Raw genomic sequence first — 16,908 nt, 5'->3', positions numbered from 1 at the left:
TTTTTTTAATTTGAGGCTATTAAAATGATGTTGTACCTGGGAAATAGAGTGACAGCTGGATCCAGTGATGATCCTGTCAGCTCTGGAAGAGCTGTGTGGACAAATTTTCTGTGAGGGTGTGTCACAGGTTTTGGTTTGGGGAAGCACAACCTGCATTCATCCTAGAAATGTTCTGATTTTCATTAAAGTACTTCTGGTACTTCTGGTTACTGGAGTAATAGGGTTTGAAGTTGGGTTTGAACTTTTTAGCCAGTGGAAGGACCAAATTTTGGAATAAGAGGCCAAAGTCTGCCCCAGTTTGTATCTTCTTGGGGTCCCAATTGTATTTTTCAGCTATTTTTGTATTAATTATGTTAATATTAATTTTGGGGGGTTTGGGATACTCCAGGATGAGTAAAATGAAGAATGAGACCATTTATACAGCTTGAGGAGAACTGCTCAGCATTTGTATTAATTAAAAGGATGGGAATCAGAGGAGAAAAGAAGTCCAGATGCAGCAAATACAAAGAAAGGGGAAGGGAGGGTGAAGTGGAAGAAGCAGTTAAGAAATTTTATTTGCTTGCCTTTAGTTTCACTGAGTTGCTTTTGTTGCAAGGAGACAAATCATGATGCACTTTGCCTTTCATGATTTTTAACACCCCAGGTAGGTTAATTAAAAATGCAGTGAAATGTCTGCAGGGATTCAGGATAAGCCCAACTGACCTCAACACACAGATCCTGGGGAAAAAGGTATTTATTTCTCCTTAAAGAACCTGGGGATCTGCAGTAGGGGTTCATCTGTGTCCTGCAGTCCTTTGGAAGAGCTTTGTCTTCCCTTTTTGTGGTCTCATTCTTCCTTGGAACTCATGTCTTTAAGTCTCCTACCAGCAGAGGTGTGTAGTGTTTTTTCCTAGGACTCCTTAATACATGTTGCTTTTTCTTTTAAATTCAGGTTGTGAAAGGCCTTACCTATTTATGGAGTTTAAAGATTTTACACAGAGGTGAGTAACAGATGTTTTCTGTTTCCCAGTGAAATTCCACATTATTTTATTTTAACAATACTTTGTACAGAGACAGTAGACCATATTAACATCTGGTTTGATTCCAGTGGAGTAATGCAGAATGAATCCTACTCATTAGCCTTGCAGATTTTCTGATAAAATATTTTTACTGCTCTTCTCTTTTATTGCCCTCCTGCCTCCTCTCCAAAGAAACAACTAAAGGGAGAATTGAATTTTATAGAGATTTAGATGCTTAGGATTGCAAACAGGTGCCCAGTGGAAAAATCAGCCAGGAAAATCAGATGTTTGACTAGTATTGAGACTAGAAGATAAATTATGACATTTTTTACTAACTTGAGAAGTCTCACATGATAGCCACAGGCATTGCTAGAGTTGCAGTTCTCTAAAATTGTGGTCCCCTCTTTAACATGGTCATGAATAATTAAGAAAACTTTAAAGCTGCTTGGACATAAGGCATTTTGGTGTTTATTCTCTTTCCTGAAGCTAATCTGTATTTACTTAAACTTCTCATGGATTTCTTACTTTTTAGGTGTTGTTACAGTTTGTTAAAAAACTTTCTGGTGTGCTAAGTTTGTTCAGATACCAAAGAACTGTCAAAACCAGTCTGTTTTGGAAACAGTGGAAAATGCTAAAGTACAAAAAACCTTTCCCTTTTACCCCACACACAAAAAAAAAAAAGAAAAGAAAAAAGAAAACAAAAAACCCCACCAAAAAAAGAACCTCATTCCATTTATAATGTTTCTAAAGTGTCTGCAACTAAGTGCTCTGGTTCTAATGTTGCTAACAGTACTGTTTAATTTAACCCATCTGCTCACTCAGCCCCTGTGCACAGTTGGAGTTTGCAGTAACCAGCAGCATTTGTGCTTGAAAGAAAAGTGTAGAGAGAAAATTTTCAGTTGCAGCCAGACTAAGTAAGACCATTTCTTCTTGGGTACTTAGTTTTGGAGTGGCTGAGAAGTAGCTGTGAGGCTGTGGCCAGAAGGGTGAGTAGAGATCAAAGTAATCACTTGGTTTTCCTACTCCCAGTTAGGGGGGGGAGTGAAATACAAAGGCAACTGCTGTCACCATGGGTGGCTGATGGGTTCAGAGAACAGAAATAACCCAGAGTCCATCAGCAGAGGTTACCAAGGAGGCTTTGTTTCTGCTGGTGGTTTAAACATTTCACCTGCACGTTTCCAGAGGCAGAGAGAGACATCAGCTCCATCCACTCCCAGCAAAAGGATGAGCAGTCTGGATCCCAGAGCTATCACAGCAATTGTCAGATTCTATAAACATAAAAGAACAGGTAGCTGGAACATCCAGGGCTGTATATTGCTCTGAATAGACTACAGCCTTTGGTAGATTTTTGTAGCATTCAAACAGAAAAGCAAATTGGAATTTTTTTTTTCATTTTTCATTTTTTTTGATTGGAGATTCAGGCCATGTTATTTGGACAGAGCATTGTGGTCAGGCATAAGTGCTGTAAATAATGTTTTAATGTCTGTAAATGTAGAACTTGGGTCTGATTTTCACTTTGCCTGTAAAAAAAACCCACAGTCTCCCCTCCTGCATGGGTTTCTTTGCCTTGATTGTGGAGCACCTCTGAGTTTTTGATGAGCTACGTATGGTCCTTGCTGTGGTCTAAAGAAAAGCACAGAAACTGATTTTTTTCATCACACTTCAGGTTTTTCTGGCCTTGGTCTGTTGCTTGATTGAGCAAGGTGAGAACAGGACTGTGAAATGTCACGGAGGGGATAACTGACATGCCAGCATCCAGCAGAGTTTCCTCAAGGGACTGGTTTTCAGGATTAATCTGTACCCATTTTTAAGGTAGAGAGCCATGTTTGTGTACTTCTGTATCCTGAAAATGGATGTGGAAGATCCCTGTTTCTCAGTCATCAGCTGTCTCCTGGTTTTAATTGGACAGGAGAACTCTGTGCTGGGTTAGGAACTGGCTGGAAGGGGCCCAGAGAGTGGTGCTGAACGGGGCTGCATCAAAATGGCGGCCGTGGTGTCCCCCAGGGATCAGTGTTGGGCCCAGTGCTGTTTAATCTCTTTATTGATGATTTAGATGAGGGGATTGAGTCCATCAGCAGCAAATTTGCAGATGACACCAAGCTGGGGGAAGTGTGGATCAGCTGGAAGGCAGGAGGGCTCTGCAGAGGGACCTGGACAGACTGGAGAGTTGGGCTGATCCCAAGGGGATGAGGTTCAACACAAGAACCCCCTGGGGAGCTCCAGGCTGGGCACAGAGTGGCAGAAAGGGAGCTGGGAGTCTGGATTGCCAGGAAGCTGAAGAGGAGGCAGCAGTGTGCCCAGGTGGCCAAGAAGGCCAATGGCATCCTGGGCTGGCTGAGGAACAGCGTGGCCAGCAGGTCCAGGGAAGGGATTCTGCCCCTGTGCTCAGCCCTGGGGAGGCCACAGCTTGAGTCCTGTGTCCAGTTCTGGGCCCCTCAGCTCAGGAAGGAGCTTGAGGTGCTGGAGCAGGTCCAGAGAAGAGCAAGGAGGCTGGGAAGGGATCCAGCAGAATTCCTGTGAGGAAGGGCTGAGGGAGCTGGGGGTGTTGAGGCTGGAGAAGAGGAGGCTCAGGGGAGACCTCATCACTCTCTACAACTCCCTGAAAGGAGGTTGGAGCCAGGGGGGGGTTGGGCTCTTTTCCCAGGCAACTCTCAGCAAGACAAGAGGGCACAAGAGGTCTCAAGTTGTGCCAGGGGAGGTTTAGGTTGGACATTAGAAAGAATGTCTTTAGGGAGAGGGTGATCAGGCATTGGAATGGGCTGCCCAGGGAAGGGGTGGATTCTCCATCCCTGGAGATATTTCCAAAGAGCCTGGATGTGGCACTCAGTGCCATGGGCTGGGAACCACGGGGGGAGTGGAGCAAGGCTTGGACTTGGTGAGCTCTGAGGTCCCTTCCAACCCAGCCAATTCCATGATTCTATGATAATACATCAGAGGGAAAGGAAGGAAAATGTGACCCTGACTTCTTTGGTGACCCAAGAATTTCCAGGGCTGTGCAAACCAAGGTGGAGAAGCAAGAATTGTCTTGAAGGAGCTGTGGAAGGCAGTGCAGCAACAGCCAGTTTGTGACTGGAGGGTGGATTAAAGCAGAGGAAACAAACAATGAGCAAGTCTTTTATTCCAGATCAGACATTTCAGCAAATATTGCAGCTTAACTTCAAAACAAAGCTTGCAACTAATGAGGTGATAGCCGTGCATATTAATAAACCCAAAGCTGGAGTGGTAGGCATCACACCCACATCAAACATAAACATAAGATTAACACCTACACCACTTCTTTGGAAGATGTGAGAATGGCCCAATGATAAGTGTGCTCTTTTCCCCAGAGGATAAGAAGTAGAAATGGAAGGGTAATGAGAAATGAACTCAGATTTAAAACAGAATTAGCAATTAAACAAGGCTAATCATGTACAAAGTCAAAGTTTGGCTAAAGACAAACCAAAATCTGTTAAGTTCAAGAATAAGTATAGACTATATGCATTTTATCTCCTATGTTTTCCTCTCTTCACACCTCCTTATTAAAGGAAGTGGAGGAAATAAATGTTACCCAGCAGTGTTTAATTGTGCTGATCTGTACTTCTGTGTCTGACTGTAACTGGGGTCAGGGAAACTTGCACAGCTTGGGGACTTCAGCTTCTGACTGGATTTTAAATTTGCCTCAGAGTTTTTGGAAGTGATTTCTGGTTCTTGGTGTGCACTCAAGGCTGAGCTAACTGGAGCAGAGGGGTGCTGGTATTAGGGACAGACACTTGTGCAATACCCAAGCTGAATTTTCTTGGCAGGAACTGTCATTTGCTGAAGATTTCACCCAAAATGAGCAGTGTGTTGGACTTTTTTTTTTTTCCTTCTGCTTGGTGAGAATTGATCAGTATTAGTGCCAGGTACAAGAAAGCACAAAATAAAACACTAGAGTGTGAGTATATGTGTGTGTGTGTGTGCCTATACATAGATTCTGGTGTTTATGTGTTTATAGCTAAACAGATGCACACACACTTCTGGACCACTGGAGCTTGTTTTAAAAAAAAAATACCCTGGCCTCTGCAAGAAGCATGCTGGGGAGGTCGTGGTGGCACAAGAATATTTTCATTCTTCCAGCAGCTTCACTTTGTTAGCAGTAATGTTCTGCCAGCTGTCTGCAGCTAAAATTGTGCTTTTGTGTCTCTTGCCTCCCTTGAACCTGGTGTATAGCAGGTTGGTATTTAAAAGACAGAAAAAAAAATCAACAGACAGCTTTTAAAAATCTGGTGGTTTGGGTTTTTTGTTGGTTTGTTGTTGTGCTTTTTTTTTTTTCCTCCCACAAGCATTAATCTGTTTGCTTTTCAATAAGAGGAGATGACTGAAATGTTTGGTGTTCAAAAAGCTGAACATCTGACAGTTCTGTTTACTGGTAAATAAGAGCTTGGAGGTCCCACTTATTTGCAGAGAGGTGAAAGGACTCAGGCAGATCCATCCTAAAGAGGACTTGTTCATCCTCTGTAATGATGCTTCATAGAAATCATCTGTATTAAGCAAGCACTGGTAATGGGAGCATAATGACCCCTTTTGGCTCTTGTTTAAATTCTTGCACTTCTAAACAGTAATATTAATCACAAGCAGATGGTGCAGAACATTATTTATGCACATTTGTTTACCAAAACCAAAGCAACAACAACAAAAAAAAGGTGGTTTAACCCATTAACTGAAGTGGTTTATGAAACAAAAAGGCTTATTTACTGATTGGGGGATTTTTCTCCTTACTTCCAATGTGAGAGATTTTGTGAAGTGACACTTTTGCCTGGGACTGTCTTCTTTTCTTGAGAAAACCAACACAGCCATTGGAATTCATGGCAAAGAATTTGCTTAAATCCTCCTTTTGCAGTGCTTTTTCAGTCCTGCTGGAAGGACAGGCAGTATTTGTTGTTAGCACAGCTGGTTGGGCTGCAGCTTGCTCAGGATTGTTCCTGGCCTGCAAAGGAGCCACTTCCTTACTAGGCTGATGAGCAATTCATTTTTTTCTTTAAAATTTTAATTTTTTTAAAGTTGTTTGCGGAAGGATTTCAGGGTAAAACAAAGCTTCGTGAGTGACAGATGTGGATATTTTTATTTTTTTTTTATATTGACTTCCTGTCATGTCCCATAGGGCAGCAGGGAAGGGGAGATGGGGTCTGCAGATCCCCAGTGCCACAGGGTGATGGGTGGATGGAGCTTTGGCTCCTCCTTGGTGGGAGCTGTGGGACAGGGGACAATTGTGACATGGTGTGGGACATGTTAAGGGAACAAGGACTTTATGGCTGCATCCTGCCTCTGGACTTGTGATGTGGTGGAGTCTTTAGAGATGGAAAATTTGGCTAGGTGCATCATGCCTCATCACTCTCCACAAGGTGATGTTTCATGTTTCATGTTTCTGCCTTCTCAGCCCCTTCCCTCAGAGGGAAAGGAGTTTTTCTGTGTCAAAACCCAATGCCTCTGAGCCAATGCAGTTCCCACAAACCCATTTCCAGCTGCCTGGCACCAAAACGTTTCTCCTGTTGGTTGTTAATTATTTTTATAACCACCACGTTTGGGTGTTAATTCTTTTTGTTGCACCATTAAAAGCAGAGACCTCTTGTTCTGCTGCACTTCTAAAAGTGTCAGCATTGTCAGCAGCTGGAGTCGTGGTGCAGAATGTTTCCTCTGTGTGGAACTGCATCTCCTGTTCAGTTGGTTCTGATCCAACGAGAGCTCCAGTGGCTGCCATATTTTTAGAAAGAAAGTTAAACAGGATTAGTGGGCAACTGAGTGTTCTGCTCAGGCTCCAGGATAGAGCTTGCTGATGTACTCAGCATGTCTGGTTAGATTTAGCAAAGTCACTCAGCACCAGAGAGGAGTTGGGCTGCTCAGGGGGTTGCTACAAGGAAAGAATTGAGTTAATTTTTTTTTTGCTAAAAAAAAAAAAAAAAAAAAAAGAAAAAACCAAAATATTCCTCAAATGTCGTTGGGGAGCATAAGGGAGATTTTGTGGCTGTGTGGATTGCTCTGTTGCAGTGTTTTGTAGCAGAGGAATAGGTAAAAATCTGACAAAAATACAGCCCAGGGATTGAATCCCTGAAGATGTGATGGAGGTGAGGATACAGAAATTCAGGGATGCTGGGAGGTGAGATCTCACCTGGGGACTCATTTTTCTTTTGGCTCTTAGGGGAAATGGCAAATATCAGCAGTACTGATACCTAACTTCAAACATACTGGTCCACTTAAGCTGTGTAGTGCTCCCCTTTTTTTAACTGGATTCTTAGCTCAAATACAGGAAGGCATTTAATCAGCTGTTAATTGAGGTTATACATTTCTACATTACAGAGACAAATTAAGCAAGCTTCTGTGGTACCAAAAAAACATCTGCTAAACCAAGGCAAGCTTAATGATAAACAAAATTAGGTTCTTTTCTAGTTGGGTTTCATCCATCTGCACCCAACTAGTGCTCACTTTTAAAGAAGGCAAAGATACAAGCTATTGCTTTTAATCCATTTTGACAGAAGAAAGCAGTGATTAGGCAAAGCCACTGTGCTCTAATCTTCCCAACTTTAAGCCAGACCATAACGTGCACATTATGCTTCCCAACTGGCATCCCTGGAACAGAAAGATGCTCAGGGTTTCCTACAAGTTGGATATTCAGCAGTTTATTGAGGTGTCAATTTTCCAGCATGCAGCAGAATTGTTCCAACCTCTTTTGGCATCAGAGGGGGTCAGCATTAAGGTCTTTGTGCTGGCAGGCTGGCTTTAGGATGTACATGGATGTTTTGTTTGCTGGAGCAGGATTAGGAATCCCTGTAAAAGCTCTGAAACCAGCAGCCTGGAGCTGTTCTGTGCAGTGGAAGCCAGGGAGGTTGTTACCCATGTGGTGGTTTTATGGGACACTTGGTGTTTGTGATTTTTATAGAATATTAATTCTGCTCTTGAGAGTCCATGGAATTAAAAGAGGGCTGTTAGAGCATTAGGAAGCTTGGAGAGGGGTAGAATTCCAAGGGGCAGGGCTGGGATGGATCTCCAGAGCTCAGCCCTGTTAACCCATGATCCCAAACCAGCCCTCACTGTTTGCACCATTGCTTTGGGGTTCTTCCTAAGCTGTGCAGTGACAGAGTTTGTTCCCTCTCTGGCACTGCCCTTTCATGTCCTAATCTGGAGAGCCTTTTCTGCAGACCTGCTCCAGCCTACACTCCAGGTGGTTCTTTAATCCTATATTTATCAGGTTCATTAATCCCTCTGTAAACGTGGTGCTTCCGTTTATCCCTGTTGAATTTAATCTTTTTTTTTTTTTTTTTTTTTTTTTTTCAGTCTGATTTTTCCAGTTTGTCAAGATGACCTTGAATTGCAGGTCCCATCCTGCAGGACACTTGCTGTCCATCCCAGGCTGGTGTCACCCACAGATTTGGACTCAGAGACCTTCAGGGTCTTTCCCAACCTAAATGATTTTATGATTTCAGTATTTGAGAGTATTAGTATTATTAGTATTTGAATTATTAGTATTATTAGTATTATTAGTATTTGAATTATTAGTATTTGAGAGGCAGGGGTGTGAAGTCCTCTGTGTTACTGACTGCTACAAACCAGAGGTTGAGTTTCCAGTACACTTTTGAAATATTTCCTAATAAAATCTATCGTAACCATCTCTGTATATACAGCACCTATATGGGATAATATAGATTAAATCCTTTTTTTTTTTTCTTTTCCCTGAACAGATGTGAAGCCATCTAATATGCTGGTGAACACACGAGGCCAGGTGAAGCTGTGTGACTTTGGGGTTAGCACTCAGGTAATTCCAATTTTTGCTATCTGCCCCCTCCCTTTCTGATGGCAAAATGACAAGCAGCCCCCCAGCAAGCTCCCCTCTGCTGGGACAGCCCTATTCATCTTTAATCTCTGGGCGACTTCTCTTCATCTGAATATGATTGTTCATTGTTTAATGACAGTAAAAACTGCTGATATTGTAATTACTACTTACAAATAGCAAACTTCATTGATATGCAGCTTTGATCTGAAAGCGTTTTGGCCAGACAAAAGGGAGGGCAGAACCAGAGATGTGTCTGGGGAGCCCAACTGGCCCACAATAAAAATTAATATTGGGAGTAACAATAGTGGTGGGCTTTTACAATGTGCAGCACAAATTTTAATTAATTTCCATTTTGGGCCTCCCTGGAGGACTTCTCTGATAGTGACCCGTGAGCTTGCTGTGATGTTGATTTGAATTTCAGCACCTTTACTCTCAGCCAAACATGAGGACCAAAGAGAAGGTCAGCCTTGTATTAGAAGTTGTCAGAGTCTGTTGTCCCTCCAGCATATTTAGTGCTCGTTGCATTCAAGTGATGAATGTGGCTTTATTCACATCTTGAGCCAGCTGACTGAAAAATGAGCCCGTTCAATCCTACTTCAAATTGACTGGTTTTATATCAGACTGGTTTGGGGTACTAAAGCAATAAGCATCCTGCTTTCAACAGAATTGTTTAAGGTTATCTGCCATAAACTGTAAATGCAGTGCTTGTTTAAATTGGAACTCTCATTCCCAACCAAAGAGAGATTTTAATCATTTTTAATGCCTCCGCAGATAAATTTCTTCCCTTTTACATCATTTTTAGGTGATTTATGGGAATGATGAGTGTAGGTTAAATGAGGAATAATTGCCCATTTTATTTCCACATTATCTTTATATGGTTCTAACAGACTGTTTTGTCTGATAGCTGGTGAATTCTATAGCCAAGACGTATGTTGGAACAAATGCTTATATGGCGGTAAGTGGATTTATGCAGGAATAACATTTAAAAAGAAGTATTTCTTCCCAGTATCTTGTTCTGTGCCACCCAGGATCTGTTCTAAATCAATCCTCAAACTTTCTCTCTCCTTATCCCAAGCTGTGTCTGAACTGTGCATGCCACAAAACCCTTCCCTGTGTGTGCCACAAAACCCTTCCCTGTCTTGCTGACCCACGCTCCCTTCCTAGCGGTGCTCACCAGCTCTGTGACAGCTTTGCTTATAGGGAAGAGGAACAGTGGAAAAGTGATTTTTCATCTATTTTGAGTTGGCTTTATTGCATCACAACTGAGAACAAAGAAGAGAGATGGTTCAGCATTAAGGAGACAGCTTTCCACTGGTCACCTGTGACTTTTGCAGATCAGGTTTGGGAGCCACTGCTCCGAGCCCTTGGTTTGGCAAAGCTTTTAAACCTGTGCAGGCATCTCATGGGCTTCTTGGTACCTAAAAACCTTGGTGGTGTTCCCCATATGCAGCTGCCATGGAAATTTAAAGGTAAAATAAGAGTTTTAGGGCATTAAATGGCATGTTGTGTGATCTTCATACCACACATCCCAAGTCATCAGTCTGTTTCGCTTCTCTTTATAAATTTTGATCAGAATGCTGGTTCTGATGAGACTGCTTTTGTCTTTTTCCCAATACTTTCAAGCATAAATTCCCATCATTTTTAGATACATCATTTGGGGCAAGGCTGATGCTGTTAGCTGGGGTGGGCTTAGCAGTTGTAGCTGACCTGAGAACTGGTGTGTGGTGTTCAGGTCACTGAGATGGACGCTGATGAGAGTTCATTTTGATCAGAATGCTGGTTCTGATGAGACTGCTTTTGTCTTTTTCCCAATACTTTCAAGCATAAATTCCCATCATTTTTAGATATATCATTTGGGGCAAGGCTGATGCTGTTAGCTGGGGTGGGCTTAGCAGTTGTAGCTGACCTGAGAACTGGTGTGTGGTGTTCAGGTCACTGAGATGAACGCTGATGAGAGTCAGTCTGAAAATAAACTGCCCAAGTTAGACTCTGCTTCCCATCAGATCAATTGGAGGCCTTTTAATTCTCCATTTAACAAATGTGAAAATTTCAATGCTTCAGTCTGGAGTGGTCTCCTAAGTGGTCTTTTATTTCTGGCCTTAAAAATTCCTTTAGCAAACTCCTCGTCTCGAAGTATTGAGGAGAAAGAAATAACTATTCAGCTTGTTGGGTTTTGTTTTGGTGTTTTTTTCCTTTTTTTTTTTAAGTGTTAACAAAGCAGAGTGGTTGATACTTGTGTTTTTCAAACCTCAGGAAAAAAAGGAGAGAGAAATCCATGACCTTTAATCGCTTTCAGGTATTTTTTTCCCACTTTCTTGTAAGAAGAAAGCAGAGCAGGGTGTCCATTTGTTTGCTAAGTGCTTTTCTAGTCAAGGTGTGCTCATTATGTACCTTCTGGAACACTTGTGTCACCATCCTAGAAAGACTTGGGCTATCCTGTGTCATCAAACAGAAAAATGTTTTTAAAAGAAAAGAAAAGAGAGGGGGAAAAAAAAAGTCTAGTCTTATATATTACCCCTTTTGCAAGTCAGCCTGCTAATTTCCATTTTCTGAAAAAGCTGGAATATAGTGATTCAGACAAGCAGCTTCAAATTAATCAACTTTTCCAACTCAGGTAACTCTTAAAATGGTCTCAAGGAGGCCTGAGAATTAAATTGTATTAAGTTTTTAGTGTACAAATGCAGATAACTGTTCTCTTTCCCAGGTGTACATTAAATAAATTACTTTTTTTTTCTTTCTTTCTTATTGTTTATGGATGAATGTGATGCATTCCTCTCTTAATTGAAAAAGAGGAGTCTAAGCTGAAATGTACTTGATCTGATTTCTGGTGTTGAAATGATTTTGCTTGCTGAATGAGTCGTTTGTTGTCATCAAATTTATTGCCTAATCATCAAAAAATAATGAGCATAAGTTTTGGTTTGACTGCCTGCTTGGCAGCCTATGAATGAATTTGAAAATATTTTAAAAATTTGAGGTTTTTTATTTAAAATAAATAAGAGATAAAAAGCCTTATTTATTAAGAAATTAAAATTTCCAACAAAAACACATTTTCTGTAAAATCTTTTAAACACCACTTTAGGGAGGAAAAAAAAAATTAGGGTGAAAAAAAGTAACTAGTTATGGAAATTTTTTAAATATCTTTGAGCTGTGTATCCTTAGGATGATCTCTGTCTTGTGCACCTCATGTGGGTTTTATTCTTATTTTCACTTTTTCCATACTCCTTGATCCACGTGAGGAGGTGTTTTTTTTTTGTTTAAATGTGCACATAATTTCCTTGCTGCTGCCTTCTGCAAATGAAAATTTCAGAATCCAAATTCCTGTTTAATATTCAGTGATGGAAAATCACTGAAATTTCCCTTCTGATGCTGCTGCAAATATTTTTGAGATCAGTTGACCAGGGCCAACAACACTTCAGGAACGCTCGATTTAATGAATTAAAAAAAAAAAAAAAAAAAAAAAAGGGTTTTGGATCCCTTTTCAGCTCAAAATAAATGAAGGTGAATTAAAAGGATTTTAATTCCATTCTGGGGTGGGTTTTTAGGTTATGGCATCTGTGGAAAGGTGATCCTTCCAAGATCCTGTGGGCAGCAGTGGGTTTTTACTTAACGTTCACGCTGTGATAAAAGCTCTTGACCTGGGATTAGCAGTGCAGTGTAAACGTCTGAAAACACATTGGACTGGCACTAATTTGGGAGTTTGTTTTCTAAAAAAGGTCTCTGGATTATTAAGGACTAAAAATACAGCCAGTGCTTGGTAGGTGGCTGGGCTAGACAGGTGCATTAACAGCACAGTGGGGAGAGAAGTCTCATGGAGCCTTTTATTGTTACATTTCATGCTGTACTTGACCTTGGAAATGCTTAAATTGTGGCTTTCAAGTAAAAACTAACAGTTATATTTTACAGCATTCTATTTCATGAGGCATTAAACTTGCTATTAATAGTTTTGATCCAAGTCTTTTTTTTTTTTTTTTTTTTTTTTTTTTTTCTCTACGGGTCAAAAACAAAATTAAGAAGTATATAAAAGCAAACTGCCAGCGTGTGACTTCATTGATTCTTTTGGCTTTCCTAACTTTGTTTTTGAAGCCAGAGTGACCCCCCAGCCCTTTGGCTCAAGGTCAGGGGGCTGTTTTCCTACTGTACCTTCCTTGCTGCCATGTCTGGGCCAGGGTGGATGCACCCCTGGACTCCCACAGCTTGACCTGGGGCTTTGCTGCACACGTGTAAGCCTTTAGCTTTTCCTTTTTTTTTTTTTTTTTTTCCTTTTTTTCCTTTTTTAGTCTTTTTTTTCTTTTTTTTGACAAAGCAGCCAAGGCCAACCTCAGCAGGGCACAGCCACAGCTCTGAGCACACCCAAGTCCTTTGCTCCTGCAAAAATAAATATATCAGGCACATCTGCAGAGTGGGTGAGCTCTCTGCTGGGTTGGCTGGTGAGCATGAAGCTTCTTGGCTTTTTCTCAGTTGATTTGCTTGCCTTGGGCTAGCTTTTGGGAAAGAAATCCAAAATGTTTCTTTGCCAGGCTGCTGAAGATTGGTTCTTTCTGTTTCCTTGCAGCCAGAGAGGATTTCAGGAGAACAGTATGGAATTCATTCAGATGTTTGGAGCCTTGGGATTTCCTTCATGGAGGTATGCAATTATCTGTCATTTCCATGTGCACATTGCAGGCACCAAATGAAATCCTACATCCAAATCTGTTAGTGTGGTCTTTGTGTACTCTTTTATATGTTCATGCCTTTACCTCTTGCTAAATTTCTGGGCTGTATTTAGAATGGATTCATTCTTACTGCTTAGGGTTTGGTGGGACACAAAAAAGCTTCTGTGCAAACCACTGAACCAGCCTTAAACCCTCCAGTAAAACTCCACCTGAAGAGCAGGGTACCTGGTACCTGGATGCCTCTGGGACTGAAAATGATGGATCTGAGGGAGAAATTCTGTGCTGGGAGGGTGCTGAGCCCCAGGGTGCCCCCAGAAGCTGTGGCTGCCCCATCCCTGGCAGTGTCCAAGGTTGGATGGGGCTTGGAGCACCCTGGGGGGGTGGGAGGGGTCCCTGCCCATGGGATTAGGTGGTCTTTAAGGTTCCTTCCAACCCAAACTGTTCTGAGATTCTGTGATGGGATTCTGTGCTGTTCTTCCTGACTCCCAGTAGAACAGAGAGATAGAAACACAGGAGTCCTGTGGAGCATTTAGTGGCTGTTTTGCTGAGGAAAAAATGTAATTTTGACGTGCAGCAGCAAATCTGATGTTTTACTGTGTAGGCCAAGCTATTTATAGTTCAGTTTGGGATTATTAGTAGTTAGCCTGTTTGTGAACCTTGATTTAAAGGATGAATTTCACATGAAATCAGCCAACATTAGGAAAGCTCCTTTCATTTGCATTTGCTCTCCTCTTTTAAACCTTCTCAACTTTTTTTTTTTTTTTTTTTCCCCTCTCTCTCTCTCTCTCTCTCTCCATGAATGTCTCCTGAACCAGATGTACAAAAAACAATTTGGTTCTGTGTGCTTTGTTAATTGGTGTGTCATCTGGTCCTCTGAGACCTCTCCTCAACATGATCGCTGTTTTATTGAAGTGGTTTGAGTGATGTGTTAAATGATGAAAACAAGGACAGTGGCTTAGGAAAAAAATGGCTACAAAAAAAGGTGAAGATGATGCTCCAAGAGCCACACAAGGTCACATCATTAAAGTAACACTGTATTGACCTGGGGATTGGTAGTGGAGCCACCCAGGCCCTTGTTGATGGAACTGTTAAAAAGGGAAGTTAGTTTTTGCTGCAGGATTTTAAAATAATACTCCAATCCTCACAGCTTCAAGCCAGCACAGTTGTAACATGTTAATTTAAAAGAGGTGCCATGTTGGAATCAAGTTACCAAGGGCTCTTCTGACACACAATAATAAAAAACATCAGCTAAGTAAATCTCATTTCTTTAATCATCTTCTGAGCCTTTAAAATGTCTTTGCTGCAAACCTGTGTGTACTGAGGAACTCAACTGCTACTTCTGAAGGTTGAGGAAACTGCCCCAAAAAACTTGCTGGCAGAGTGTGGAAAGTATGAGGTGTGGGAACAACCTCAGCTTTGAGAGATGGGGAATGTTCTTCTTCCTTTTGAAGTGTCTGAGGGTGCTCAGGCTTCCTTTTACCAGGAATACAAAATAAATCTAAAATTAAACAAAAAACAGTAAAAAAAAAAGAGAAGAAATGCTGCTAGCTTTTTTTTTTTTTTTTTTTTGGGTTTTGATTGGATTCTTGTCCAATGGTGCCTTTTTGTGGAGATGTTTGAGGAGTAGGTGAGCCTTCTCCTGAGATAAGAGGCTGCAGTAGGAAGCAAGAAACTGGGTGAGAAGAGCTTTGGTGGGACCCTGTAGAGCCTCAGGTCCTCCTGCATCCACAGGGTTTTGTTTCTTGGGTTTCTCCTGGATTTTACCACCTCAAATCTGCCTGTTGAGGAGTGCTGGTCTGTTCTTGTGACAGAACTGAGGACCAGAGTCTCCTGCAAGTCATGAGGAAATGGTAGGTGAGGAGAAAGGAATTTGGGGAAGGGGCTGGAGTTGTGATCCAGGTTGTTCCTTGAGATAAAATCCAGGCTTGAAGGTCTTTGCCAGAAGATCCAGGGCTCCTGTTACCATCTACAGATAAAATTGTTGTATTATATTGAAATGTGGGAAATTCAAGTGCTCTTACAACAACTGAGTAAGTTTTGGAAGTGGAATATGAGCTGATGTGCTTGGTTAATGATACCTTTTTGCACCTCCTTTTTTATAACATCCTAATCTTGACTTTTCACTGTTCTCTGCTGGGAAAATCAGCTGCTTTTCTGTGTTTCAGGCCTCCTTTTAAAGGTAACTTTTCTTGCAGTGATCTTGAAGATCTTTTCCAACCATGATGCTTCTGTGGTCCTATGATTGATGTTAAAAATAAGTTTTTTAAAGCTCCCCAAATAAGAATTTTAAGTCTTCAGTCACTTGTGTTATCTGGATATTTGCAGGAGCTTTCAAGGTTGGTTTGGACCATTCAGTGGTAAGGTGCAGCTTGAAGCAGTATTTCAAGCAGTTGTAGGACAGATTTCCAGCAGTTGGGTGCATTCCCACAAACCCTTCCTGAAAAGCAACCAACTTTATGGAGGAATTGTATCATTTCTGGCCCTTTTTTTGGTCTCATGAAGTGTGGCTGGGAGCAGGCTCATGCCTTGAGCTGCCTCACAAGCTCGGGCCTCGGGTCGTCACGTAGCTGTGATGGTTTAATAACAGGCATCTGGTGTTGGGACTGAGGAAAACCAGCAAATAAAAAGTGCTTTTTTTTTTTAGCAATGAGCTAAATGAGCATACTCTGTGTTTTTAAGGACTGTAAGAGTGTGATGTTTGTGACTAGCATGGACAAACCCTTGCAGGTTTTGCTGAGCCACGGCGCGCGGCTGTAGCGCCCGCGGGACTGCGCTCAATACCTTGGGTTGTTCCTGTCGTATTGATGTAGTTTTAATCATTCTCCACAGGGTGATGGGTTTCAGAAACTTGTTCTTAGGAAAAAGCTGGCCTAGGTTTTCATTGTATTCCCTTCCTTGAGCTATTAGGAGTGATTTCTCCGAGCAGCTCCGTTTCCTCGCCCGCCATCTTCAGCGGCCGCCGGGATGAAGATGGGCAACATCCAGCTCCTTCCCCACCTTTGTGGTAGAGGAATGAGAAGTCAAGGTCCCCATTGCCTGAGGGTTGGGTCATGAATTAATAATGGCTGTGTGGTGGGGGAGGTCCCTCAGAATAGCTGAAGAGGGGGGAAGTTGCCTCGCAGAGCGCTATCAATCACTCAGTGACCATAACTTCCAGTAATTAGTGTATTTTATGGGCCTTTGCTTCGCTGGCTCGAAAGCACATATGCTCCACTCACAGCTAAACTTAGCCTGGGTAATATTCCAGGATGATTTATCCGCTTGCTGCACTGGGATGTAACCCTATATTAGGTGAAGATTGTGAACTAAGCTGCAATAAAGTGGAAGTTTAGGTACAGTTTGCGCGGGTTGAGACCTCGATGTATCATGGTCCTCAGCAATTGCTCTTAGGCCACGGCGGGCAGGCTGGGAGGCAGGAAAATAAATAAAATAAATAAGCCTGATTTCTACCTGGGTAGATAGATGAGTGGACAAT

The 16,908-nt window shown here is 41.9% G+C and overlaps 1 protein-coding gene across 4 annotated transcripts in view; it reads left to right on the top strand.

The window, feature by feature from the left end:
* MAP2K5 (mitogen-activated protein kinase kinase 5) overlaps nucleotides 1-16,908 on the top strand; it is a 127,350-nt gene that overhangs the window by 53,965 nt on the left and 56,477 nt on the right. For all 4 annotated transcript variants that reach the window (XM_071754120.1, XM_071754118.1, XM_071754121.1 and 1 more), the window contains 4 exons: nucleotides 932-980; nucleotides 8,690-8,763; nucleotides 9,686-9,736; nucleotides 13,334-13,405. In XM_071754120.1, the coding sequence (XP_071610221.1) occupies nucleotides 932-980; nucleotides 8,690-8,763; nucleotides 9,686-9,736; nucleotides 13,334-13,405 (246 nt within the window). The remainder of the gene's footprint in view (nucleotides 1-931; nucleotides 981-8,689; nucleotides 8,764-9,685; nucleotides 9,737-13,333; nucleotides 13,406-16,908) is intronic.

The sequence above is a fragment of the Heliangelus exortis genome, chromosome 11, assembly GCF_036169615.1.
Source record: "Heliangelus exortis chromosome 11, bHelExo1.hap1, whole genome shotgun sequence".
Taxonomy (NCBI): Eukaryota; Metazoa; Chordata; class Aves; order Apodiformes; family Trochilidae; genus Heliangelus; species Heliangelus exortis.
This window is presented reverse-complemented; position numbering and strand designations above follow the sequence as displayed.